This window comes from Platalea leucorodia (assembly GCF_965183815.1).
Source record: "Platalea leucorodia genome assembly, chromosome: 5".
Classification (NCBI taxonomy): domain Eukaryota; kingdom Metazoa; phylum Chordata; class Aves; order Pelecaniformes; family Threskiornithidae; genus Platalea; species Platalea leucorodia.
The window spans coordinates 31607077-31634924 of NC_138827.1; the positions used below are offsets into that span (position 1 = coordinate 31607077).

The 27848-nt window shown below is 44.5% G+C and overlaps 1 protein-coding gene across 2 annotated transcripts; it reads right to left on the reverse strand.

Annotated features, from left to right (window-relative positions):
* Window positions 1-368: 368 nt before the first annotated feature.
* Window positions 369-14020, reverse strand: MMACHC (metabolism of cobalamin associated C). Of its 2 annotated transcripts, none has more exons than XM_082313645.1 (4): window positions 13894-14020; window positions 10716-10910; window positions 10181-10333; window positions 369-9625 (listed from the first exon to the last, which is right to left on the reverse strand). In XM_082313645.1, the coding sequence occupies exons 1-4, from the start codon at window positions 13963-13965 to the stop codon at window positions 9317-9319; spliced, it is 729 nt and encodes a 242-aa protein (XP_082169771.1). In that variant the 5' UTR covers window positions 13966-14020; the 3' UTR covers window positions 369-9316. The 2 variants fall into 2 exon arrangements, with proteins under 2 accessions (XP_082169771.1, XP_082169770.1); XM_082313644.1 differs by having other exon boundaries at window positions 369-9628.
* Window positions 14021-27848: the final 13828 nt, after the last annotated feature.

The following is a 27848-nucleotide window of genomic DNA, read 5'->3' on the forward strand; positions in this document are numbered from 1 at the left end:
TTTCTCAAATCCTTCAAGTGTATTCACTGTTCAAATGTAAAAAAAAAAAAAACGTATTTAAAAGGAACAGACTTACTAGCTGCTACCTCGCCTGCCCCTTGTCGTAGGGGATAAAGGGGTTCTTTCACGTTCTGGTCTTGGAGCTTCCTCCCAAAAGGCGGCGGGATTCTTCATGCGCCCATCCCAGGCCCTCAGAGGAGGAAGAGGAGGGTCTGGCGGCGGAGCCCCCAGCTCCTCAGGGCTGCTCCCGTGACGGGAGGCGCCGCGCCGCCCGCGCTTTTCCAACGGCCGCCGCTGCTCCCGCCCCCGCCGGCGCGCGCGGAGGCCGGGGATTGGCTGCGGGGGGGGCGGGGGGGAGGGGCGCGCGGGCGGCGCCCCGCCCCCCTGCGGGGCGGGAAGCAGCGGCGCCCTGCGGCGTGCGCCGTTGGCGCGGTGGCTGCTGCGGGGCGCGGACGTCAGAGCTGCCCCGATGGCCGATCCGGGGTAGGAACGTCCCGTAAAAATACCTGTTGTCTTAATTTACGTAACCAATTCCTCTGGTGTAACGTGTTTTCGTTAGATACGCTATTTCTTTTGCGTACTGGTCATGTGGAGACTCAAGTTCTGACAGGAAGATTTTATTAGCGGTTCACGTTCGCCCTCGCTGCTAGCGTGGTTATGTTCACGTCTGCTTCTAGTGACACCTAATTTTGTCCAACAACCTATTTTTAATACCTCCCACCTTTTAAATGTCCCAGTAGCAATAGTTGTATTCATGTCTTTGTTTTCCTGTTTTGAAAAGTGATTAATCTCGATAGCTACTTCAGTAGTGATTAATTTAAAGAAAAAAAAACTGAAATGCTTTTCTCAGTCACAGATATAATTGGTGTGCTGCTGTCCACGTGGAGATGGTAGGCTGAGACACTGCTAACAGTATGTATTTAACTATCATAGTCACGGGTGAATGATGACAATGTGGAAATTCAAAACAGCCAAGAAACAAAATACCTGTGGGTTAGGAACTGTATCATATGTTTTCACCAAATGATTGACTGTGGGAATTAATGCAATTAAACTTTTTTTTTTTTTTTTCATTCTTCAGCCATGTGAGGCATTCATGGGAACATTTGCCATGCTATCATTTTAATGCTTCCGAGAGTATAACACACAAAATGAGTAACACAAAAAACTTCTTCAAATCAAGGAGAGTTTAGGTTTATTTCTTTGCTTAAACTCAATATTGATTCAGATGCAGCTTGGAATTTCCATTAAGTGTTCTGGGGCTTACACCCCACTCCTAGTATCGTAACATCTTAGACTGGCATAATTTTTATGATACTCAAGTAACTATAATCATTTATTGAGAAACGTTTTTTTCATGTACCAAGATGTATATTGTATTTTCACTACAGTTATGAACTGGTTTTGCTTTCATGATCAATGGGTGCCGTATTTTACAGTGAGGTAAAAACACATCAGCAGTTCTTAGTTTTGGTGAGAAGATTGACAGCTGTTGCAGTATCGTGTACTGCTTAGCGGGGTTTTCCCTGGAGATGCATACAGCAGATGCTGTTTAGAAAGGACAGAATTTTGAATGTGATGTTAGCTTTTTTTTTTTAATGTGTGAGTGATTGCACATCTTTTTTTCTAGTTTGGGTGCTTATTATAAAAATAACCTTGTATTCATTCATTTCTTTAGAATATTTTACTCAGAATAATCAGATGAAGGGAAGCTGAAATACATCTTACTGTGCCTCTCTTCCATTTCTGTTCATTTGTAGCTGATTGCTGTGATTACTGGGGGTTTATATAACCGGCTTGCTGCTTTGCAAAAGAACATTTTACAAGCATATGAAGTTTCAGTCTTAAAATAATCCCTGAAAAAATATTTGGATCAGTTTAAATACCTGTATGTACCTTTTACAGATTTTTACAGAAATTTATGATACTGCATTCCTCTCAAAAGCAGAGTGCCAATGGAAACAAATGTACTAGCAGTCATCTACTGACAATACAATAATGAAATTGGCTGTATTTTAGAATATTTATATTCTTGTTTTTGAGGGCTGAACTACACAGCACCAGGTGTTTACACTGGTAAGCAGCTGTAGTAGATGTAATTATATAAATATATATGGGATTTTGTCTGTTTGGTGAGATCTGTAAAGCTGTTAAAACTGTATGTAATATATTATTTCAAAATTATATGCGACAGTAGTTAACAAGAGCAAAGTCTTGTCAGTCTTTGAAACTGAACTTTTAGTAGCTGTGGTGAAGTAGCCCTGACATCACCTCTCAGGGGTTGTGATCTTGCCCTCAAAATAAATGGCAAAGGTCCTGTTCACTGCAGTTTTACAAACAATGGCTTTAGGTACTGATTTGTCTGATCTTATTGAAGACTGAATAAAAGTGGAAGGAAATTAATCTTCTACACATTGTATTCTTCATGTATTATCTAAAATTAAGAGTATTTACTCCCTTATTTTTGTGATAGGTATCTGTAAGTTTTCAAAGAGAATAGCATTTGTGCAAGAGCATCAACAGGATTTTTTTGTGTGTGTAATACAAAACAGTGCATCAGACTTAAATTCTATACATTATATGTTTATCATAGAATACATAGAATATGATTTTTTATATTTGACATACAGAACCTAACCTTTACTACATTTTGTGCATCTTTTATGAGTGTAATTTCAAAATTAACAATTGCGTATTTATTTTTAGATGTTTATTAGAAGAAATAAATTGCTTAGTAATATTAAAAGAATTAGCACTTAGTTACAAAAGAAGTATCTCGCTGGTTATGCAAAATACTCTAAAAAGTTACTAAATTTAAAAAAGTGCTATTTTCTTAACAAATGCTCCAGCCTTTTTATCAAGCCTTTGATGAATAGTTTATCGGATTGTCCAACAAATCAATACAGTTCAAAGAACAAAAGCAAGTAGTTTACCTCTCACAGGTATTGCAAAATTATGCACTTTGGTTAGGAAAGTATGTTTACAAAAGCCCTATGACTGTACTTTTTAGTAATATTATACATCAAAAGAACAGTCATGTAAAGATTACGTTAAAATAATGTGGCTTATCACGTTAATAGTTTGAAAAATATGATTATATGTAATCTGTAAAATTTTCAGTGGGTTTGATGTTCGGTATTAAATGGCAGTCTGTGCAAATACGTATTCTGAAGTATCTTGTTAGACAGATAGAGGACTTACTTAAAACAGAAACGTCATGGTTCTACTTTGCAAAGGGAGACAGTGCAGAGGAGCGGTGTGAAGCCGTACAGTAGTGAGCTCTGTCCAGCGTGTACTAGTAGGAATGCAGCACATTTGGACGTCAATTCAGAAAGTGTGTTAAGGCTGTCACTGGTTGGTTGGTTGGTTTTGTTTTTTAATGCAAATTAATGTCACGTACAAAAAGAACACTAAACAAGGAAATCAAATAGTAGGTATCTTTTTGATCATTGCTATTTTACCTTCTATTTTTAATACTAGAAGAGAAAAAACAGATGATTTTGCCTTTAATGTACAGTCAGAACTGATTTTACTTTGGCTGTCCCCATGCCTGTGTTTGTATCAGGTCACTAGTCAGTGTCTTCACCTGTAACATTCGTATAACTTAAGCACGTCACAGAATATAGGAGTATGATGTTACAGAATGGCTTTACAGGCCAAAGCCTGTGCAAATCGAACAACTCTACGTAATCAGTCTGTGCTGCACACACTGACGTGGCTGCAGGAGAACAGGTTGCCATCGCGCTGTGAATGGTTTGCAGTGTTCCTGCACAACGATGTGCCCATGGTAAACTCTTCTCACCACACCTAGTGATGATAGGTTTGCACTTTAATGGGAAACTTGGCTCTTTCACCTGAAACTTGAATCATTGTACCTGTTATGGGACACGTGTCTCAATTTAGTATGTTTCTGTGCAAGATACCATTTGACCATGTCTATATGAATATATAAGAAGTCTTTAAGATTGCACTGTCCTCTGAAACGATGAGCCCAGTAGGTTTATGTTCCATATTCTATAGCAACATATTTTTTGAAGTATCTGTACTGACAAATGAGATTAATATCCTTTGTCAAGAGAGAAAAAAATCTTTAATATACAAGTAATAAAACCTAATGTAATTTAAAATTAATGTATTTAATTGAGTTCACTTTTCACAAAAAGAAGGTGAATTTCTTTTTCATTTTTATTGCTGTAGTTTTTTATATTTTGGAAGAAGAGCCTATTAAAAAAAGATTGAAGCAGCAGTGAATGATTCAGGAAGACTAGTCAGAACAATACTGGAAAAGCGGTTATGATGTCATGAAATTAAAACCTAAAACTAGATACTTCCTTTAAAAGGAATAAGAGGTTTTATGCATTCATAGAAAAACTAATGATTCTGCATAAACTTAAGATTCCGTAGGGTATTTTTCAACACAGAAATTCCCCCCACCTCTTCCTTTAATTTACGTACAGGAATTCTGCTATCCCGTGCTTTGTTTTACATGAGGAAAAAAACCCAGGGCAACTTAGTGTAAAGGTGTATGATTTCCAGAAAATTTGAAAACAAAAAAAAATTGAATTCTCTTTCAAAACTTCCTTTAGGAACTGTTTTGAGAAAATAAAACATATGCCGTTATTGAAATTGCTTGCTCACTGAATTATGTACAAACATAAAAAAAATAACATCAAATGAGAAATGTATTGTAGATATTAATGAATGGTAGTTATGTAATTTATTTTTTCAGGAAGTAGACATTTCAAATACTTTCATACATATATAATCACATTTTGAAGATTGTGGTATATTATTGGAGAGATTTGAAACATTCCACTAAAATATCTTATTGCTCATTCTGTGATAATTAATGTTTTGTTAAGTTTTCCACCATATTTTCCATTATTATATTTCAGTTATTTGAAAAAAAAAATACCACCCAATCTTTACATCTGAAGTGCTGTTTTTTTAAGTATTGTGAACATCTATCTGGTTTTCAGTCGCAGAGAGAAAAGAAAAAGCATGTTTCTGTTCCTTGGTTCTTTTGGTTTCCTCTTTGAAAACCTAGAAGGGAAGTGCTCTGTTTGCTTTCTGAAGCAAACATGATTGACAATCTGTCACAGGATATATGATGTGACAGGAAGCCAACTTAACAGCAAAAAAGTCTCATGAATACATTTATCCATTTTGGTAAATAAATTTGTGGAAGTTAAGGTTGCAGAGGCTCTCCGCTGCAGTAGGTGGCAAAACCCACTTCCCCTTAGAGGAAGAACTTTGGAACTGTTGCCGCTTAAATCAGTATTCAAAGCTAATTTTTTAAAGGTACTTTTTGCATGGGGCAGGACCAAGAGTGCTGATAACCACAGTGGCGCTGATCAGTAGCTGCCACTTGTTTTCAGAAATACAGAAGTGTTTACTCAAATTTTTTTTTAGTCAAATTCAAATTGCTGTGCATTTTCAGTAATTCAACCCATGTTAAATAGTAGCTACACCACCAATAACTCCGGTCACAAATGAATAAAAGACCATGTAAACTATAGTGAATGAGTAAAATTATGCTTCTGACCCACAGGAGGGCAATGTAGCCCTATTAAAAAAAAAAAAAAAAAAAGAAGAACAAAACAACCCAGAAGAGTGCACTACTCTCATAAGGTTGGCTATTTTTGTCTGACACACCAGCACTGCTTTATACAGCAAACCATCTTTAGTCTTCCACAGTTTAGAGGAAGATAGGACTGTTACAAGCCATGCTTTTTCTAGGAGAAGGAAATAAGACAATTATCAGGAACTGAGTTTGCCAAACTCTACTTCATACCCCAAACAAACATTAGTGCTTATTGTTGTACCACTGAGATGTAACTGATTTAACTGGTAGGAAAAAAAAAAAGTGATTTTCCCTTTCTGAGCAATAATTCTGATGGCTGCTTGTCACCAGATTAGATTGTGCTTTGCATTTAATCAGTATTTTCTGTCACGTCTTTAATCTTAATAAAAATGTCAGTTATTTTAAGGTTCATAAAGTGAAAAAAAGGAAATTTTAACTGAAGGAGAAGATGAATGATAAATGTTATGTCCATTAAAACATTACAAATTTGTTAATTCTCCATATAATATTTTATTAGCTTGAAATATACTGAATATATTGTTGCTAAAACTGAATTCAAATTCAAGTAGTTTTTAATTATTTTTTTTTTACTGTTCAGCTCTGGAATACTCACCCTACTGGTTATATTGAGGGAAAAAGATACTTTAATAAATGTTTAAAAATTAGGATTTAGTGAAAAACTTGCTTGTCTAAAAATGTAAAATGTGATACTTGAACTAGTAAATCTGTCCAAGTATTTGCAATTACTTGTTTGACATTTGCAAATGCTGAAAATAAGAATGTCTTCACAACGCCTCAGGATCCAAGAATGATCTGTTCCTTACCGTGTCTAGTCTTGTCCCAATGGATAAGTCAAACAGGTTCTCAGACTTCAGTTTTATTAGACAAAGACCATTATACTCCAACCAGCAAGGGAAGAAAATTACTAGCTGCAGCTGTGGATCTCAGTGACCTGGCTAAGAGAAAGCCAGTAAGAACCACTCCAATTCACTCCAAAATCACTGTAGTAGGAATGGATATATTATTAAAAATTTGTATTCCATTCTGTCTGACATTAACTGTATTGCCAGAAGCACAAACAACACAGATTTGCCCTTACTGTGACTCAGTATTCACTAATACATTTTAACAAAAAAGAATTCCACTACTTACAGGTATTACTTTTAAGTTATGGAGGGAAAATCCCTCAAATATCAGTTATGTATCGCTGGACACCTTGAACTTCTGTTACTGCAAGAACAGAAGAAAAAAATGAAAGTGTGTTGTCATGTGCTTGCTGTTAAATGATGTTGCTGAGATGACCCGGTAAAGATAAACATTTAGTAGACTTATTCATAATGTGCTGTACGTTTTATTTTTTTGATATGCCAGATGAGCCTGCCATAATAGTTTACTAACTTCTACTAAGGTACCTAACTTTTTCTTTTGTTTTCAGACACTGGATTTTGTGTGTCTTAGGTAGCTTGCTATTTTCAGTACGTTAAAAGCAGTGATCAGTTCTCACTTTAACATCTTTAGCTCTCCACAAGTTAATAATTGCATTGCTTAAATAAAAACACTCAGTACTGAGGGTTACTTACAATTTTGTATATTTTATTAACCAAAATACCATGTGAAGAGAAATAAATTACAAAAATTGAAATGAAATGGCTATGGTACTCCATTTAATAAATGAAGTAAGATGAAATATTAAATATTTATAAGAAATCAACCCCACAATAGCAAAATACTTTAAATTGTAATGTAAAAAGATAAATCCGATTCCATTCTGTATTTATCCTTCTAAGAGAATCAGTATTTTTTTATATGTTACTAATGCGAACCATTAACTCAAGTCCCTGTTAAATTACAGTTCAGTTGGAAAGTTCTGGAAGGTCAACCAACGTTTCAACCAGAAGTAATTCCATACCAAAAGAACAGAATTTAAACAAATTTCATTATTTTGCTTAAATTAAAAATCACAGTACCACTATCACACAGTAAGTCAGGTGTCTGCCTTAGTCAGATGCGGTGAACAAAGCATGGAAAGCAACGCAGACTGTATTGTAACAGCAAATACACTGAACAAACCCAGCGATCACATGCTTACTACTCTGTTCACAGGGAAACAAACTTGTTATGCTGAATTTTGATTATGCTTAGTTAGTATATAGACTATGAAAAATCGTATCAAGCAGTGACTTATTGTGAGGGCAGCCTTAGTGTTTGGGTCTCCAAAAGGTACGAAGAATCACAACATAAAAAAAAAAAGAAAGGGCTCAGTTCTGCAAAGTGAGTATTTTTGCATCATCATGTTGCTATCAAAGAAAGGGAAAAAGTGCTTAGCGATTCGCAGCATTGCACTGCAGTCAAGTAACAAAACTCCCACAAAATATTATTTTAATTTATTATATTATTTTAATGAGGCCTGAGCCTCCAAGTGCTCCAAGATAAATGAATTCCTGATTCCCAGTGCCATTGTAACCTCTGAACAAACCTAACAGGACAAAGTCATCTAAAAAAAATGTTATGTTTCTGTCTGAAGATGTTTTATCCAGCAATATAAGTAAAGTGAATGTCATGAATATTTTCTCTCTTTTTTGCTCTGCTTGGTTGCCTCTGTGTGTGACAGTGCTTCATGCAATGGTTTTTATCTGCATGCAGGTTCACAGTCTCCCCCATATGGGAAGTATGACAGGAAGCTATGGTGGTAAAACCGTGGTGTGTGCTGGCACAGCACTGAAAAATATTTCAAATTCAAACCTCATCTACCTTAGAAAAAGGTCATGAGAACTGATTTTTTCAGCCAGTTATCTTAATATGAGTAAAAACTCCACTCACATAGATATTATTCAGTATCTTTCCAAAGACGTTAGTCAGCTGCTCTATGCAGTGGATAAGTGCTTTAAACTGACCTAAAGAGGTCACCTTGTTCTGAGAAGCTGACCCTGAGTGAAGAAGAAACTTATCAGACTCAAGCTGTGACCTTCGTGCTGTCCCTTTCCCTTTCATAACCACCCTGAAGGAGGCGGCTGCTGTTGGCCGTGTTTTCCTCACTCCTGCTCCATGTACAGGACCATGCTACTCAATGAAACAATGTCTGGAGATTTGTCTTTTGGATGTTAAGGAAAGGAGACATTACAAGATTTCTTAATTAAATTAAGCCAGTTTCACTGCAAGTGAGGGAATACAGGACACATTTTCTTTCTGAGGAAGGCAAGACTGAAAAGACTGAACATTTATTCCCTAGAGAGAATTATGACACAGGGTAATAAAATGCTGGATACATCTAAAAAAAGTATCTGCCCTGAGTTCAGATGAAAAAAAAATGTCAGAGTACAATGACTGAAAATTAACTTTTTTACTCTTACACAGAATAAAACCAAAACATTTGGAAAGAAAATTCTTGAGAACAAAAATGACTTCTCTAATGAGCAGCATGGGTTTTGCAGTTGCCAGGGTGTCTGAACTTTTCCCAACCAAAGGCTAATCGGCATCTTACCAGACTCCCCAAAAGACAGACCAGATCAGCAACAGCACAGCACGGACTGCTCCCACCTTCCTCCAGACCACAAGTGCTATGATGCAGTGCTCCCTCTTACTCCCAGAAGCTGATGTTTGGATTGAGATGCTGCACACGCTGCATGGATTTGCCATCCCTGTATCAGCACGGCGTCCTCCTCAGCACCGTGGAAAAGAAGGTGCTGATGAGTTACACTGCTTGTCCTCTGCCCCTCCATGGATCCATGTTACTCAGTGAAATGTGCTTCTCTGGGCTGCTTGTGTCAGCCCTAGCAGTCTGAATCTCTCTGCTGGAGGAGTGGCAAAGTAGGTTTTTTGCTCCTCCGAGTACCTTTCCTTCACTTCAATTATGTCCCTGTAGCGGCCGTCCTGCCAGTGGAAATTGAATTGCTCCAGCAACTCAATTCTTTTCTCCTCTGTGCTCACACAGTCGACAGGGGCAGGTTGTTCCAGGAACGGTACCTGAATATCTGGGAACAGGAGGAGACCCCGGATAGCAAACCAACCGCCATACTTGGGATGGATACATACGCCATAGATCTTCTGGAAGGAAAAAAGAAGGATCTAGGATGTCTCGTTTTGTCTCTAGTAATGGTTAGAGTTCAAAGCATCGAGCTTTGAGGGAACTTCTCACGCTCGTACCCTCTGTTGGAGTGCTATACAGAGAAGAAAGGAAAGCTCTTTCCTGAACATGTGGCTCGAAGCATTGCATTTCATTCCCATTTTCCTGTCCCCAAACACATCACCCTGTAATGTGGGGAGAGGTCCCTCTTTGAAAATCTAAGACAGAAATTAACCATAGTGCATTTTTTTTTTCTATTTATAATGCTCCAAGCAACAGGTGGTCTTTTACACTGAAATTTATTCTCCTGTCTAAGTAGGTTTAATAGATCAACATATTCTTCTCCATGTACACATCTCCCTACCACCCTGAAGAATCCTGGAAGCTTCCAATTCCTGTCTGAAACACTTCATGCATCTATATGTGATCTGGACTTTGTATTTTCCTGCAGGAAGAACTAGTGAGTAAACAATAGTTGTACAATTCAGTGATTGCAGTTTGGTGGTTCTTCCCAGATTGTGTCTTTGCCTCACCTTTTTACCCCATGGATCAAGCTTCACATCCTTCCTTTGGTAGTAATATGCGGCTCCAGCAACATGGGCAGCTGTCTGTGCCAAGAACTTGGGCTTTCGGCTTGGCAGGATCTCGTAATCAAAGATGACGTCCACCTTCTGGTCAGGGAATTTCTGGGAAAATTAAAAAACATCAGCCTAGGCTCATGGAAAAAGATGTGCCACTACAGAGTGGATGCTAGCACATCAGGCACATGAGAAGCCTGCAGATTTCCGCGTCCCGTTGCTGAAATCTATCAGCACGCTTGTGGCCTTGGGTTTTCAAACTGTGACTGTAAAGGACTCTACGTAGCTACCGGTTGCAATGGCAAAGAGACAGAATATGCAAGTAAAGCAGGTCACCAGCCTGTTGATGCTCTTAGTAAGAACTACCGCCATGAATAATGCTTTACCCTTCTAAAGAGCAACGGCAGGAACCTGGAAGGCTTTGTCCACTGCTCAACCCACCTGGTTATATGCCACAATAGTAAAAGGAATTGGTATTTCAGGTTCTTACCTCCTTCACACATGATAAATGATGAGAAACACACTGATCCACAGGATCCCTGATTATTTTTAACCATTCTTTGTTCACAAAAGGTTTAAGGGCTTTGTCAAACATCGAAGGCGTGCTGAGGACCACGAAGGCCAGTGTGTCATCTGGGTAGGGGAGATGAAAGGCTGGCGGGAGAACAGCATTGTACCATCCAACCTTTGGCAAAGAAAACCAAATTTCCATTAAAAAAGGGATGCTACTCTTTTGCTAGTGGGCATGCAGGAATTTTAAAAAGTGGAAAGAAGGGTAGCCACCTTCATTTGCAACCCAGATATGCAGCCTGCCTAGTGCCTTCCATTCAAACCAAGTTGTTTTGCGTACTGGGATTTACTGTGAGCGGTATGTGAGAGATAAGAATCATTCACTGCATTCAGCTCAAGGCTGCCTTTTATCCAGCTCCGCTCAGAAACCATAGAGGGAAGTATGAACGACCAGTCTTGCCAATGCAAATCAGATGTTTTGGTTTAGATAAAGCTTTTACAGGTTTTTTTCTCAGCACCGACCAGAAGGAAACCGGTGCTTCTCTTTTGCTCATGTGACAAGTTGCATGGTTTATTTCTTCAGCAGGAAACATTTATGTGTGGAAATGAAGGATGTGAAGCTCCTAGCAGGGCTAGAATCCCCCAAACTGTCAGCTGTGGATTGCGACGGGGCCGCATTTTGGTATTTGTTTCCAGGGCTGGATGTGTTGTAACACAGTCCAGAAATGAGGGATCAGGCCAGGGCAGCAGGAAGACATGACCAGAGGGACAGGGCTCAGACCAGCAACTGCCCAGCAGGAGGAGGTAATGGCCAAAAATCCCTGCACTCCACTACCAATATATTATTGCACAGTAACATCAGTAATTTTATAGGTTATGACAACTCCCACTCTCCTGGGATGCCATAAAGACCTGGTCGAACATTCAGAAAGATATCAGTGTAACTCTAATATGTAGTCTGAAGCTGCAAAATACTCTTCATCTCTAAATACCTGTGAAATGAATCTGAAAGTGACTTTACAGGTGACAGTGGCAGCCAGACCTGCCCATAGGGAAACATACAATGAAAACCAAGTTTATTATAAAGATACCTTCTTATATTGACCCCAAAGTTTAATCAGTTTTGTGGCTCCTGTTTAAGATGCTGAATCGAGATGTTACAAAAAATTAGAGGGATGTGAATCTGAGGTTTGCTGACTTCCTAGTTTACATCAGTCAGTGCACCAGAGCTAGCTATACGAGAATTAAATCTAGAAACAGATCATAGAATCATAGAATCGTTTAGGTTGGAAAAGACCTTTGAGATCATCAAGTCCAACCGTTAACCTAGCACTGCCAAGTCCACCACTAAACCATGTCCCTAAGCACCACGTCTACCCACCTTTTAAATACCCCCAGGGATGGGGACACAACCACTTCCCTGGGCAGCCTGTTCCAGTGCCTGACTACCCTTTGGGTGAAGAAGTTTTTCCTAGTATCCAGCCTAAACTTCCCCTGGCGCAGCTTGAGGCCGTTTCCTCTCATCCTATTGCTTGTTTCTTGGGAGAAGAGACCGACTCCCACCTCGCTACAACCTCCTTTCAGGCAGTTGTAGAGAGCGATAAGGTCTCCCCTCAGCCTCCTCTTCTCCAGGCTAAACAACCCCAGCTCCCTCAGCCTCTCCTCATAAAACTTGTGCTCTAGACCCTTCACCAGCTTCGCCACCCTTCTTTGGACACGCTCCAGCACCTCGATGTCCTTCTTGTAGTGAGGGGCCCAAAACTGAACACAGTACTCGAGGTGCAGCCTCACCAGTGCTGAGTACGGGGGGCAATCACTTCCCTGGTCCTGCTGGCCACACTGTTTCTGATACAAGCCAGGATGCCATTGGCCCTCTTGGCCAGATACAGCGCTATAAGGTTTCCCTCTGGTAGCTGTAGCCTTTTTGATTTGCGTTCTGCCCTTCATTCTGCTGCTGTTTTGAGAAAGCAGTGTTAAACTCTCCTCCAAATTCTGGAGATTTCACTTCTTTCAGTGCCTCATTCCCTTTTACTTTCTGTCAGATCAAGAATACAGCAGGAAATACAAGTATTTCAGGTGACAAATACAACATTCCCCGAGGAGGGGAATGTCAGGTTTGTTGTAGATTGATTTGTATTTATATTGTAGATTGGTTTACTGCAGATTGCCTCTGGGGTGGGCAAAGAAGGAACCCCTAAGCTTCGGTGGAAACGGAGCGCGTACAGTTCAACACGGGACAGCAGAAGAGGCCGCCTCGGTGGCAAGGGAGAGACCCCCTTCAGTGGTCCGGACGAGCCCAGCGTCTGCAGGCCACTACAAACGGGTGAAGCAGTCTGCATTTTCGCATACGGGTTTTTCTACATTTGGATTAAAATTTAAGCTTGCTTGGAGGACTTTACTCTCTGTCGCTCCAGATATCTCTTTATTTAACTCTCCCGACCTTATGGGACTGGGACCAACACAGGGGACCTGAGCAAAGCCCAGCACAGCAACGACCTGGGGCCGCTTCCCCGGCCGGGCCCCGCGGCCCTCTCACGCCTGCCCCTTCCCCCGCCCCAGCAGCAGCGCCCCGCGGCTCCTGAACGCCGCGGCGCCTCCCGCCCCAGCCCGCGGGCCCGGGCCCCGCTCGGCGGCGGGGAGCTCCGGCTTCCCCCGCGGCAGCGGCCGCCCCGCTTGCCCCCCCCCCCCCGCGCCCGGAGGTTCAACTCTCCGCCCCCGCAGCCACTCGCGGGCGGATCGCGGCGCCTCCGAGCCGGGCCTGCGGGGCGGCGCGGGGAGGCAGTGCCGCCTGCCGTCGGCCGGGCGAGGAGCAGGCCGGCCGCCCTTAGCACGGGGGCTCGTCCTTGCCGGCGCAGGCGGCCCGGGCAGAGCTGGAGGCGGGGGCCTGGCGGCGAAGCACCGCCGGCCTCGGCCCGCGGCGGCGAAGCGGCCTCCGGAGCCGGCGGCGGCGAAGCGGCCTCCCGGCGGGGGCCGAGCGGGCAGGGACGGGGCCGGCCCTCCCCGGGAACGCTGGCCCGGCACCGCTCCCCTCCGCGGCGGCAGGGCTCACCCCCGGCCCCGGGAACCGCCACCCCCCCCACACGCCCCGCCAACCCCCGCCGAGGGTGACGTCGCTGTGATTGGGCGACGTCACGGCGGGCCCCGCGTGACGTCGGTACCTTGAAGGCGTGCACCTCGAAGCCGAAGGGGCCCAGGGCGCCGCGGAGCCGCTCGGCCACGCGCCCCTCCATGCCGCGCGGGGCGCCACGGGAAGGGCAGTGTTGACAGCCCTGCGGCGCGCGGCTGCCCGCGGGGCACCATGGGAGGCACGGCGGGACCCCCCCCCCCAACATCGCCGCGTCTCCTAGGAGACGGCCCGCCGCGCAAGGCACCCTGGGATTTGTAGTCGTCGTCGTCCCCCCCCCCGCGCGGACCCCCGGGGTCCCCCCGTCGCGCACGGCTCCCGCGGCGGAGCGGCGGCCGGGCTGACCGCCGCGGCAGAGGCCCGCCCGCCGCTTCTAACGGCTGCCTGCGACTGCGTGCTTCGCCTGGCGACGGGGAAGAATTTCGGTCTCTCGCCGCGCGCCCTGGCCGGTTTCCAAGCTGCCGGCCGAGGCGAGGCGGCAGCTGAGGCCAGTTCAACGGTGCGGCGGGCCCAGGGGGGCTCCTGCCCTGGCAGCCCCGGTGGGTTTGCCCACCGGGCAACTCGCCCACCAGTTCCCCTGTTGCTTTTGGCCCGCGGTGGGTTTGCAGCCCGGCAGCCCGGGAGGAGCTGGGACTGAGGGGTGCCGGCCTGGCGCCCAGCAGCTGCGCCGAGCCGAGGCAGCGGCCGAGCGAGCAGCCATCCCAAACCGGGGAGGTTTGAGAGCTCTGGTGAGATCACCTCTCCGTTACCAGCACGTTTTCCTAGCGTAGCTGCACGGCGTGCCCATCTGTGCTATACCGCTCAGTATCGTGCATATTTTTCTTTCATCGTACGCTGTTTGAAAGCCCCACCTTCCCGTGTGGGTGGATGCTACTCACTAAAATAGTTAGCAAAGCCTCTGTGCTGATAATCCTTTCTCCTTCCCCATCTGAAAGTGTGTGTTCTTTGTAGCTTCCCTATTCCTTACCGACACATTCGCCGCATTGGAGACCAAGCCTCAGGTTTGGATCTCCTTACCCTAATTTTTATAGCAGCTTAACATAATCTTCATAGTTCTTGTGCAACGTTCTCCAGCCGTTAGTCCTGAGTTTTATGAAGTGTCAGGACACCAGATCTGCAAGTTCTTGGGGACAGAACTACTTCAGATATGCAAACTTCTTTCTTTGTGGAGTTCCCTTATATCTTCTAGAACCCCAAGAGTTGTTTCTCACTGTATCCATGCCTTCTCTAGGAGAAGGGCAGAAGGATCCCCTCAGTTTTGTTTAGAATTAAGGTTTGCTCTCTCCAGGTCTCCCTGTATTTCCAGCTTCTGAAGTTGAACCATCCTACTAACTATGTTCTTTCCTGGACTAAGTTATTCTCATACAAAATCTGGTTTTGCCCATCCGCTCAGATCATTGAATCGCTCGCTCAGTCTGTGAATTGACTAAAGCAGGAAAAAGAGCTCCAGCAGGAGCAGATCAATAAGCTAAAAGGTAGTGAAGGTAAAGGCACTGGAACCAGAGCACTGAGGGTTGCAGGAGCCTCTTACACAGATCACTTCTTGTCTAGGTTGCTGAAGTCCTGTTGAAGAAACAACAGGCTGTGAGTGTAGCCTGGCAGAATGTAGCTCCATCTCCGTGCTAAACAAGTGGGCACAGACAAAGTGTTGGATACAAGGCAGAAAGGGCTTTTTGAATTTTTCATTTCTTCCTTTGCCTTTTCTTTAGTGATCTGAAAATGCGAGAAGCACCTTTGCTTCCCAGGAGAGAAAATGGACAGCGGAAAACAAAGTTGAAGTGATTTCCTGGAGGGCCATGACCAAACTTGGTCTAGAGTCAGGTGTCCTCACATGGAGCCCTTTGCTGAAACCCTTGGGAGGCACAATGTTTAGTCAGCTGGCTGAGTTGCATTTGAGGGTGGTTAGTTCAAATATTTGAATTCTTAATGTGCATCTTGCCTCTTTTTCTGCCTGAATATAGTGGTCCAGGCAGACAGGGTTTCTGTGGTCTGCTGAGCATACAGCATGGTGGCAGAGGGAATTTCTTGGGCTACTGCCTCTGTACTCTGCCTCTGTCAGGGATCGGTATGGGACAGAACCTTGAAACCATCTTACTGGGTGTTCCTTGATCCTATTCTTATCCCGTCTGTCCCAGCCACTGAAGAGCTAGGCTGGGACCTTAACACCTCCTGCCTTTCCTGTCTGCTGTTACAGAGGATGCTCAATGATTGCAGAACAGCACTTAGAGCAGCTTGGAGGCCTTGCCAAGGAGGACGGAGGAGTTGAAAGGTGAATGCCGTAGCTAGCAACAGCAAGTGCTTCACCAGCAGTATGGAGATCATGCATCTCATTTGTATCCCAACGCCAACAGTCCACAAGAAATAAAGGCAATGTCAGTGCTAAGACCTTTGTAGATTCAGGGCTGGTGCAGGGGAGGTACTGGAGGAAAATGTAACTTTTCCCACTTTCTTTAAGCAGTGAAAAACTACTGTGACAAAACGATGAATGTGTGAGGAAAGAGTTGGAACAACTGCAGCATAAAGTCAGTGAGTGGTGCTGTGTTCTGCTCCTCATGTGGTCTGAACTCTGATTCTGCACAGGACAACCTGCTGCTGCCCAAGTGGTCTAGCAGAAACAGCCCCTGGTGGGAAGCACTGTAATGTTCGTTATAGTTGAGGATCTCTGTTCAGGAAAATGAAACCAGGGAACACTGCCTAACAGGCAGCGCTGGAGGAGAAGTAAAGAAGAATACACAGGGCCATGACTCCATGCTGTGCTCTGGCAGAGCTGTGGGAGAAGAACATGTGTGGGGCTTGCCTGCAGCCTCTGAATCCACCCTTTGCCTTGGGAGAGATGTGGGTGGATATAGTTCTGTAAGGTTTTGCCTGGCAACAGAGAGATGGGGAATCAGGTGCAGAATGTAGTTTACCCATGGGCCTTTATCTTGGTCTGTGTGAGGTCAAGTTGCTTTACTGCACAGGTCAACAAGAGGAAGAACTATTGAACCAAATGTCTGCAACTGATTAAATTAAGAGAACTCAAAGTCGACACTGCAAGGTGGGCTGCTTTATAGTCACGCCTCTTCCATCCAAAATTTGGCACTGGATGGTTTGATGGCCCGTGGCGGACCTACTGTTGGAATGAGCAAGCTTCGATGCTGGGGTCTGTGGAGGAGAACTGAATGTTGGAACTGATGTATGAAGAGTTTACTGTGAATAGTAGCCAGACTGAAAAATGCTGCTGCCTGCAACAGAGGAAGTATTTTTATTAAATACTGTAGTACCACTAGAAGGCTTTGATTGAGACAGCCAGTGTGCAAGGTGCTCTGCAGGCACCGTTCCTGCCTCACAGGCTTGCTGAAACAGCAAGAAGAGGCCTTCCTGTTCCAGTGTTGAATGATGGAGGGCAGTTGGAAAGGTATCTTCAAAATATGTATAAGTGGGGAAAAAGATAAGTGTGTTTATGTATTCTGATATAACAGGTCCTACTGCAGCCAGAATGAAATTGATATTTTTTTTAGTTGTTGCAGAAGTAGATGACATTTGCAAAAGGAAGAATCAGAAAAGACTTGATGGGAGAAGAATAGGGAATGAACATTGCTGGGGGGTAAGGGTTGAAATGAGAGTAGGGCTAACAATTGGCCTGTATCTTTTGCACCAAGCAGCACGTTACTATTCTTTTGGAAACCTCCTGCTGCAGGAGGATACTTGCACAGCCAGGGCTTATAATCTGCTTCCCAAGGGGAGGTGGAAGCATGGTCTCAGCTTCTCTGTAGAGAAAGGGGATCACTGTGGGGAAAACACTGCTATTCTACCTGTAGCAAAACTTTAATTCCTGCTGAGGAGTTCCTGCATGAAGAAGAGGTTACAGATGATGCCAGGTAGGGTGCCCTTGTGTTCTGAACCCAGAAGCATATAAAGAAACGGAGCATTACCTTTGGTGCTGGAAATACGAAGTGTTCACCAATGGTGGCATGTTATACATCCAGCTCTCTGCTTTTTCTCAGTTGTTCCAGCCTCATCTGGACATGATTTTTCTGCAGGGTTTAATGGTGGTGTGGTGGATCACAGGCTGCCTCTGGGAAATGCTTTGGAGTGATTGTCCCCTCTTTCTCAGGTGCTAGATCTGCTGAGCAGCCACAAAGCACAATCTTAAAATTTAGACAAACTCAGGATGGAAGTGTGGAGCACCCAACAGAAGCTTGGCCACATCAGGTAGAGAGGACAGACCTTCAGGGAATTTGGGGGATGCCCAGGTCTGTGCATGTCACACGAGAGCTGCTGCAGGGACAAGTGCAGCTCCTGGGTTTCAAGGGGAGTAACTGCCTGGGAGCTGCGGGAGTGCGTCACGGGAGGGTGCTGCTGGCTGGTGGCTGTTCAGAGCTCGGCAGGACAGCGCTTGCTGTTGGAGGTCGCTTTTACAGGGGCTGGATTGGCAAGCTCAGAGGTGCTGGGGACTGATCTCTCATCTTTCTGTTCTTGTTTGCCAGCTGTCTGGATAGAGTATTTGTCTTGTGGAGCACAGTTCATTTCCATGGCTAGTATGGTACTGGCTTTACTGATGCTGAAGGTAGCAGATTTGTCAGCTTTGTGAGGCGAGGTCTTCTGTTTAAATCCTGAACTGGTAAAGCTTGAAGCGGGTATGGCTTAAGTGTCTGCCCTCTCCTGGAGAGGACCCCTGGCTGAGTGCAGGCAAGGCGTTCAGTCCTTCTGAGACAGCTTAGTGAAGGGGGTGAAATGGCAGCCTCTGTTACTGAGACATTTGCATCCTGAGGGTTATCACCTTCAGCTTATTCCATGTGGGCATTGAGAATAGGTACCTGCTGTTCCCTTCCCAGCTGTCCTTGGAGCTGAGCTGGCAGGGTCTGAGCTAGCTCACAGCTCCCCTGAACCATCTCATCCGCCTTGTTTAATCAGGAGTGTTGCTGTCTCCTACCCAAGCCCTCTGTCAGGACAGCAGTGGGCTCCACATGCTCTCCCTGTTGCTAGTTGGACAGTACCTTACTTGCTTTTTGCTGAAATGTCTGGAAATAATAATTGGTGCCTCCAAGAAGCGGTGCTCATTTGAATTGCCTAAGCTCTAATTCTTTCCCAGTTACCCCAGCCGCCCTCACTTTCTTTTCTCACCATGCTCAGCTGGTGGGAACTAGCTTTGCTTGTGCCTCTAACCTCCGCTAGCTTGTCCCTTGCTCTCCCCCCACGCCCACCCGAGGGCTCTGACCTGCTCCCTGGAGAGAAATGAGTGACATCGGAGCTTCCTCGTTGAGCATCCTTAGATCTTTCTGGCTGTGTTTAATTGTATCCTCCGTCCAACCCCAGCTGCCCTCGGACAGCTGCCAGATGTCCTAACTGTCACAGGTTTAGCTGAGGATTCATGTCACTGTTCCCAGCGTTTGCTTCCCTGTACAGCTTTGTGCTACAGTAAAACAGCATCCAGAGACTATGCCTCACTCCTCTGGGGGAAGGCAGCGATGTCTCTCTGAGGTGTCTGTGTCCCAGGTATGGGTTGTTTGGTTGGCTTTTTTTTTATTATTAGGAAAAACACAACACTCCCATTCATCTCCCTCAGGCTAATGCTGATGTCACATGGGCTACGGCATGATTTGGTGTCATCATAAAGTATTTATACAGAAAGGATCTTTCGTTCTCTGTGTTCTCCAGAACAGTAAATAGGTATCACTAAGACGCAATGTTGTACTGCTTATAACATAAGGGACTTTCCTTCTGCTCTCCATCCACAGCTCTTGAAACCTTTTTCTGACCCTATTAAAGAACTGGTGCTCTGCATTAGGTAGGAACCCGAGAGAGATAGTCACACAAATTGTTTAAAGACTCGTGGCAATTTGGTAACTGAGATGGAGTTAAAGGATATCTTAATCCCTTGTCTGTTTTTCTGGTCTTTCTCCCTCTTGACCATAAGCATATGAATGTCTGTCTGTATTAGTGGGGAAGTATTGGTGGACGCTCAGTGGTGGAGGTCAACGTAGCTCTATTATTAGGTTTTCTTTGATAAAGGATATTGTATCAACTTGGTGAGACGTTTTCAATAATGGAACTTCATTGCAGTTCTCCTGTAATTAAATACCAATTCCCTATTTTTTTCTATAAAAGCCTAAGGCCTTCCCTTATTATGTCACTCTCCCACCTATTGTCAAGCTGTGATTTCAAGAGATGTGTCTGTGCTGTCCAAGTCAGCTTAAAATGTGCCCACCCCCCTGTTTTTTTCCTGCGCTGGCCTCACAGCACATTGCCTCCTGAGTTTCTGCCACTGCAATTGTTGGCGTGCTGTAGATCTGATCAGGGAGCCGAGCTGGTTCGAACAAGTGCGTCATTGTTTTGTTTTCGGGTTTTTTTTCCCTGAAAGTGATGTGCTTCGCAGTGCTGCTGCAGGAAAAAACTGTGCTGGCACAACTGTGATAACAACGTGAACAGGGCTAGGTGGGGAGGCAGAGGTTCTGCTGCCAGACCGTTCATCTGCTGAAAACACAACTGAATTGCTCAGCAGAACTGCCTTCTGACTGTCAGAAACCCTGTCAAAGTGGTTCCCACCCCATCTCCACCCCCAATAAGTGATCCAGTAGGCATTGCTAAGCTTAAGGGACTGTCAGTGTTATCCTTTTGCTTCAATCAGATCTACAGTCTCCGACCTGAAAGATCAAGTGAAAAGTCTGTCCTTGAAGGTGCTGTCCACTGAGCCTGCAGGGAAAGACAGAGATCATAGGAACCATTCCCCACTTACTCCAATGTTACTAACACTCTGGGACATGGAATTCCAGCCTCCCTTTGGTTTAGAGATCTCACGGTCAGGTCAGGTGTCCTGTTGTCCCTTTCCAACGCAAACCGACCCCTGTAGTGGAAGGGTTTGGCATTGTGACTGTGGCTTTGAGCGGAAATGAGCTGGCCGATTCTTTGTGTTTTAAACCTGCATGATTTGGTGTTGATTGGAGCCATTGGTGTCAAAGACAGATGAAATCCAGTGCCTGAACATTTTTGCCAATGTGTTTTCCTGCCTAGGTTTGTGTATCGTAGAACCTGTTTTCTGCCGCCTTGTGCCACTGCTTTCACTCATGCAAGAAAAAGTAAAATGCTATTAAATCAGAAGAGCAGCAGTTTCTCCACGTGATAAGAGGTGTCACAAAAGGTAGACAGTGGAGGCTTAGGCTCAGCAAGTTAATCCTTGAACTTTTGACCTAACCTGCTGCTTGCTTCATTTCTTTTAGAGAGAAGCAAGAACTTGCTGAGAGAGGCAGAGTGCTTTTGTCCATCTTTGGGTGAGGTTTCCACCTCAGAGTTCAGCCTCAGAGACTTCAGCTCCAATGAGCTTTGTAGCACCGCAGAGCTCAAGGTGCCTGAAGGTAAGTGTGGCTGGTTCCTGCACCCTCAGGATCTGAAGAGCCTAGCTGGGTTTTCCACAGTAATGCAGATGATAGAGGTCTGTAGAACCTATTTATGTCTGCTGTTCAGGGCATTCCAGAGGTCATACTGATAATTTGCTGTGCCCAGTTTTGCTGGTGGGGCTGCGTATTAGGCAGCTAAAGGCAGGAAGGCAGTGCAGTTTGGAGTAGTGGCCTAGCACTATGGCCACAGTTAAAACTTTGCTCTGAGAGCACTATTGCTATGCCAGGACAGAGGTAACATGTGCGTGCCTGTCTGCTCTTTCATCCTCCCTCCCCATCTAGTGTCAGGGTAATATAAAGCTGCATGTGAGGGCCAATTATGATATTTATCACTTCCTCTGACAGTGCCAAGATACCAGTTTTTAATGTGGCTCCATTTTTGTTTTGGTGCTGACACACAGCCAGTGAGATTAGGAAGGTGAAAATTGCTCACTTCAAGAAGGTTTGTCTCTCAGCCTCTTTATCCTTTTGGATTTGTGCCTTGCTTTTAGGATATAAAACCCCCTTGTGTTTGCATTAACACTTAGCATTAAAGGAAATCAGGAACAAAGGGCTAATGTTCCTTTAAAAGAAGAAAATTCGTGCCCTACTTTAGTAAGATGCTTAAGATTCTTGTGAATGGGGGCTGTAAGGCATATTAAACTGCCCTGTGTTCTGTTTTTCCAATTTACTAATCCTGTTGATTCAGACTTTACTAGCAAACCTGCTACAATTAACTGCTTTGTAGGTGCAGTCGTAACATGTCAGGTTGCTGTTAGGACAATGCCTAAGGAGTCTTCATGGCCCATCAAAGGGTTAAGTTTTTCTCTTTAACATTTCTTCTGAAGCACATGCCAGGTCTCCTATATAGGGCTTTACTGATCAAATGCTCAAGTAGTACCCCTCATTTAATAAGAAGAACCTAGCTACCTGTTCCTTAGTATTAGTAGTAAATATTTCTATCGTAGTAGCATCAGAAACCCTGACCAATAGTGCAGTAGGGGCACCCAGTAGCTGTGTTGGCAGCTTGCTAGGACACTTGGGACCATGATTCACTTATATGGGCACCTATTTTTATTTGAACTTACGTAGCTTGTGAGGATGCTTGTTGGTGTTTCTCTGTTTCAGTAGAAGATGAATGAGGATGTTTTTGTATTAGAATTTGACACGGATTGCAGTCCACGCTGAACCAGCAGTGCTGGAGGGGGCTAGACATAGGCTGTCGTTTGTTCTTAGGGTTGGCATATGGGGCAAGGAGTTTGGGGAAGGCTAATTCCTTGTTCTGTTGATGTAGATTGTAAAGATAGCTCCACGCTGTGTTTTGAGCTGGAGGAGAGCAGTGCTAGAGAAGAGGCTAGAAGTAGCCGGAGCGGATGACCTCAGCAGTGACCTGTCTGACAGCCTGCCTGAACTAAAGCTGCATGACCTTTAATGTTAACTAAAAGATGCACTCTTTACTGTAGGAAACAAGTAAAATATGGAAAGGATATTGGCTTCCCTAGGTGGGCAAACTCTTCTCGACTTGTTTGTTACCTGGATTTACCGGAACTGGAAGCTATGACGTGTGGGGCTGACCCAAGGGAGGCAACTCAAGGAAAGGAAACAGCCATTTTGAGAAGTCATTCACAGACCTGCCCAGTCCCACACTCTGCCTGAGACCTGAACTGTTGGCTGCTATCTCATGCTCTCATGCTTAGACCTACACCTTATACCTTTACAACACAGTGCTGTGTATTCTCTTCTTTCACCCCAGGTGACAGACTCTGATGGAGGGCCTGATTTGTGGTGCATCAACCAGCTTTTGCAGTTGCCGGCTGGCCTGCAGAGGGAGAGATGTTGTGGTGCTTATCTGAAATGGGGGGTTTCCTCCAAGGTCAGAGAACTCCTAGCTGCAGCCCTTTGCTTCAGCCCCTCCCATGAGCTGTATGGTATGGTCTTCTGAATTCTCATTTGGTGGACCAGAACAAATTGAGATAATTTTGTGTGTTGTCTCTACTAATGCCTTCAAATGTTTTTTTTTTTTTTTTCCCAAATATACTGCAAGTTTTGGGTTATGTTGGATATTGTTTAAACTGTTGGCTAGCTAAACCATATAGCTAGGCTTAGATTGTGCCATTTCGGGAGACTCTATATGTGGCAAGAACAGAACAGCTATGGACTGACCATAGATTTACCCTGTCTGACAAGACCCAATATGGAGCAGCTGAGTTGACAAATGTTGGTAAATTGCTTCCTCTTCTGTGGCTCAAAACAGGCTAAGAAATCTTGTTTTTTGAACAGAAACTTCCATGACCACCATAAAGGGGAGGTTGCTGGGTTTGTTTTATGAGAATAAAGTGCCACAGTGGCAAAAAAGGGCCTTGTGAAATTTCCTAATGTGGTTTGAATTTTTTTATTTCATTTTCCTCTGAGAGAACTTGATTTTAGAATTGCTAGCTGGTGAAGGGGAAGGGAAGAGCTGAATGAATGACACCGAGTTCAGAAAGCCTTAGAGTATGGGGAAAGAGGACAACTGCCTACTTGATGGTGAAGGCTTTGTAGTCTAGCGGATGGGATAGTGCAGGAGATAGATCTGTGGCATTCTCTTTGCTGCCTGCTTCTCAGTCAATACAAAGGACCCTGGGATGTGGCACAGAGTCAGGGATGCTGTAAAGGGGGCCCAACAGAGCTTGGTTAGGACTGGTTTGAAATGCAGCCAGAGACTGGTGGTGCTGAGAGTAGCAGTAGGAGTCATCAAGCGGAGGCTTGAGCACAGACCAAGACAGGACACAGTGGCGGAGGCTGCTCCTGTGACCTTCATCTCATTCAGTTGCATGAGCTGTGGCTTTTGCTTTGAAGACCAGTCTGAGATCAGTTCGTTTCCCCTCTCCAGCGAACAGCTGCTTCCCAGAGTTCAACTCTGCTTCTTAGAGTGGACCTGAATGTGTGAACAGCCATTGGCAGATCGCGGCTGGGATATAAAAGCCTGCTTGAGTGGCTTGGGTCTGACTGAAGCTGAGCTGGAAAGTGACTTGATGCATCCAAGAAAGAGACTGAGCAGGATGCAAGTGACCAGTTCTCTGCCACTCAGTGTGGGCCATCAGGTTAGACTCTGTGAAACAAGGGGAGCTGTTTTCCCAGTGCTTCTCTCAGCCCTTTTTGAAAATGAGTTCTCTTCCTGTTACCCAGCCACAAACAGTATTGTGCACAATTGCCTTCCCCCTACAAATATTGAGATCCTTTTAAAAAAGGTGAAAATTCTTATCCTGCCCCCAAGCTTATCAGTAGGGAAATGGAAGCAATGATCGTGTTAGTGGCTTGATTGGCCTGTGTGATCAGAAAGCATAGCCAGGATTAGCACAAAGGAAAACTGCTAATTTTGCAGTTGTCCCCAGTAAAACCCTTCTCAGTCAGAATCAAATGAGTGCCTAAATCTGGCTGAAAGGCATGTTCCAGAACCCATGAGGCTTGTCTTGTTCCAAGCAGAACCTGTAATTTAGCATCGAAAGCTTCTGGAATTTGGACATAACAGCTAATTTTTAAGAAAATACTGAACAGGGCTGACTGCTCATCCCTCTTCTTACAGCTCCCAAGAAAGACCAGTGTGAAAGGAAACACTCTAATGCTTGTGAGAGTCATCCTGTGGCAACTGATGTGTTTAATTTCAGAGCAAAAGTACTTCTGAAGGAGAGAGGATTAAAACGGGGGAGGGGAGAAGTTACCCTGCGGGAGATTGTCAACAGATGTTCCATTATAGTTCAAAGAGTGCTAGCAAAAGGCTTCTGCTGCAGGGATATATTAATTCTGGGCAGTTCATCACAGGGAGACCTGTTTTATGACTGGGAAGGATACCTCTGGTAACTTAGCTCTTTATTTGAACTGTGGGTGGGGGATTGGGTCTACCTGTAAACAGAGAGGGAGCTGAACAGTAGAAATAAACACATACTTATTTTCTTGCAGCTGTGACCACTGTCCGTCTGATCAAGATCATGCTGGTTTTGTGGTTCAGGGAATTATTTGGCTGATGGGTCTTTCAAAAGAAAAATTATTACAGAGGAACTGAGGCTAACCATTGTTAAGCTGCTGGTGCAAGTGAAGCGGACCTGTGTTGAGTATGTCTTTTAAGTGTATTTATTAGGCAGGAAGTGGGAACAAGCACAAGGAAGGCTGTGCAGGCTGTCAAGCAGATGACTACGTCGATCCCTTTGTCTTTAAAATGCACAAATCTATCAGGTTTGAAACTGTCTAGCACCCTATCTATGCTTCCTTCGTGTAATAGTTAATGGTTGCTTATAAAAGCTTACTAATGTTGCAGAATCAGCTATGGTGGGGGATCTAGTTTGCAAGCTATGTATCACCAGCCACAATTAGAAGGTCCTCTTCTGGGCAGGTCTAATTGCTTTACCTTCTGAGACTGTTTTGAAGTTGTGCTTTGGGTAAAGGTTGATTTTTCTCAGATCTGTGAGGAGACGCCCCCTGCAACATTAGAGCAGGGAAGAGTCTTCATTCAAATGTGGTTGAAGTTTGAAGACCTTGATTATCTTACAAACCTTGATTATCTTACAGACCTTGATTATCTTACAAAGTTCTGGGGGATTTAAAAAAAAAACGCAAACCCAAACAGTTTGGGGGCCCTGATACTCATGGAGACTTTTGTATTAGCAGTCATGGCCTTCCAGCTTTGCTTATCACTTAGCTACATATCAGAAGGACCACAGATTTGGCTGTTTTATGGACAGGAAGTGCATGATTAATTTTTTCTTTGGGTGGGGGGGGGGTGGAAGGGAGGATTGGAGAGAAGATCTTTCTCTCACTTCTGCTATGCAGTGAAGCAGAGGTAGAAATTAGATGGCAACATCCCTGGCATAGGCTCAGGAGGTACAATTAGAAAAACTCTCCCCCTTCCACCATGACAAATCCACATTTATACTGAATTGAACGTTGTCGTAGAAAATTGAGTAGAAATAATGGGGAGGCGCGTAGTCTCCTGTTTCCTTCCTAGGTGTCTGGGAAATGACAGTAGGCATTTTCTATTCTCCCCTGGGTATGGGAAGAACATTGCTTGTCTACTGGCTAAAAGCTTCCCACGTTATGCATCATTTCATAGCCTTCATTACTGAAAGTTTACTGCTCTGCCTCCCTGGCTTGCTTCTGCGCTCCTGCTCCCTGGATCAGTGCAATGCCTCTCTTGTTCTCCTTTAAGTGGTAGCAAGCACAGGGGACTGTTACCCATGGGAGAGCCTCATGGGTTTGTTGGTCTTACCAGATTCACACACTGCCTTGTTCACTCCAATGCTTCTCATGGCAGTTTCTCTGTCTCTGAACACTGTCTGTAGCCTTATTTACAGACTTCCAATGTGACATGATGGTGAAAATACACAGAGTCCAAAGCTAATCTACAGGCACTGAGCCATGAAGGACAACTGAGTAGGCAGAGAACTGGCACGTAGCACAGGTAGCCCTGCCCTTGGCACAGCAGCTCTAGCGCTGTCACTTTTAAGGTGCTCAAATCCCCTTCCCTTCAAAACATGAGTCTGGAGAGGGGAGGAGGGGAAGGCAGAGAAGGCAGGTGGGTCTCAAACTCTGCTTTTCTTTTATCTGGGTTTCTTTCCCTCCTATTTATCTTTAAACATAAGTGATTTGATTGATGCTGGTCCCCTTGCTAATTAATAATATAATTGTGCCTTACCCTAGGAGGCATTAAAACTAAGCCTCATCAAAAGTGAGAGTTGTGTTCAAAGGGACATGCAGAAGTTGGCAACAGTTGTTTTCCGGTTCTATCAGTGTGCTTTGCTGCACAGGAAAGGTGAAGCCCATACAACTGGCCCGTGGTCCATCTCCAACCCTGGCCACCTCAGAGATTGCATCATCTGGCTGGGAGGTCAGAACTTGGCTGGGCAAAAGCAGTAAGCTTCGTGCCTCCCGAGGGTGGCTGCCTGCACAAGCCTGTCCTGCTGCTGCCTCTCCAGCTAATGCAGATCTGCTCTGTGCTACCTCTCTAACAAGGCAGCTCAGCAGTTTGTTCTGCAAAGAATGAATCAGCTCTGAGTGGGGTTGGTGGTAAAAAGGCAGAACAGAGGAAACTCTGACATAAACCGCCAGAATAATGCTGATGTCAGACCCGAGAAGACTGGCTTAGTTGTAGCATGTTTGTTCTGTTACTTAGTTCTTCTGTTTTGTGTGGTTATATGTTGGGATAGGACTGAAATCTCTGCAGGGTTTAGAGTTCACCCCCAAGTCTTCAGATTACTCAGCAAGCACTTTGCTAGGTTAAGAAGTCTTTGTTTGCTCTCCCTTTGCTCTAGATCTTCCAGGGATTTGCTTTTCTAGATTTGTTGTGGGAACTCTTTCAAAAACACCATAAGCCCAATGACCACGTAGTTTCATTCACCATATTTTGCTTTTGCAGTAGAAAGTCTTGTAACACAAACAGTCTATGGCACGAGCTGGATGATTTTGCCCAGGTATTGTAACAGCTAGGAGAGACTATTAGCTCTGGAGAGACTCCTATCAGGTCTGTAGCAAGAGCTGGACTTTTGAAACAAACCATGAGTGCTTACCTCCCTGTGGGTCTGAGCTCCAAAGGGAAGAGTTCAAAACAGCTATAAAGCTAAACAAAAAGAAGTACATGCCTTTCAATTTGCTTTGTCTTCTG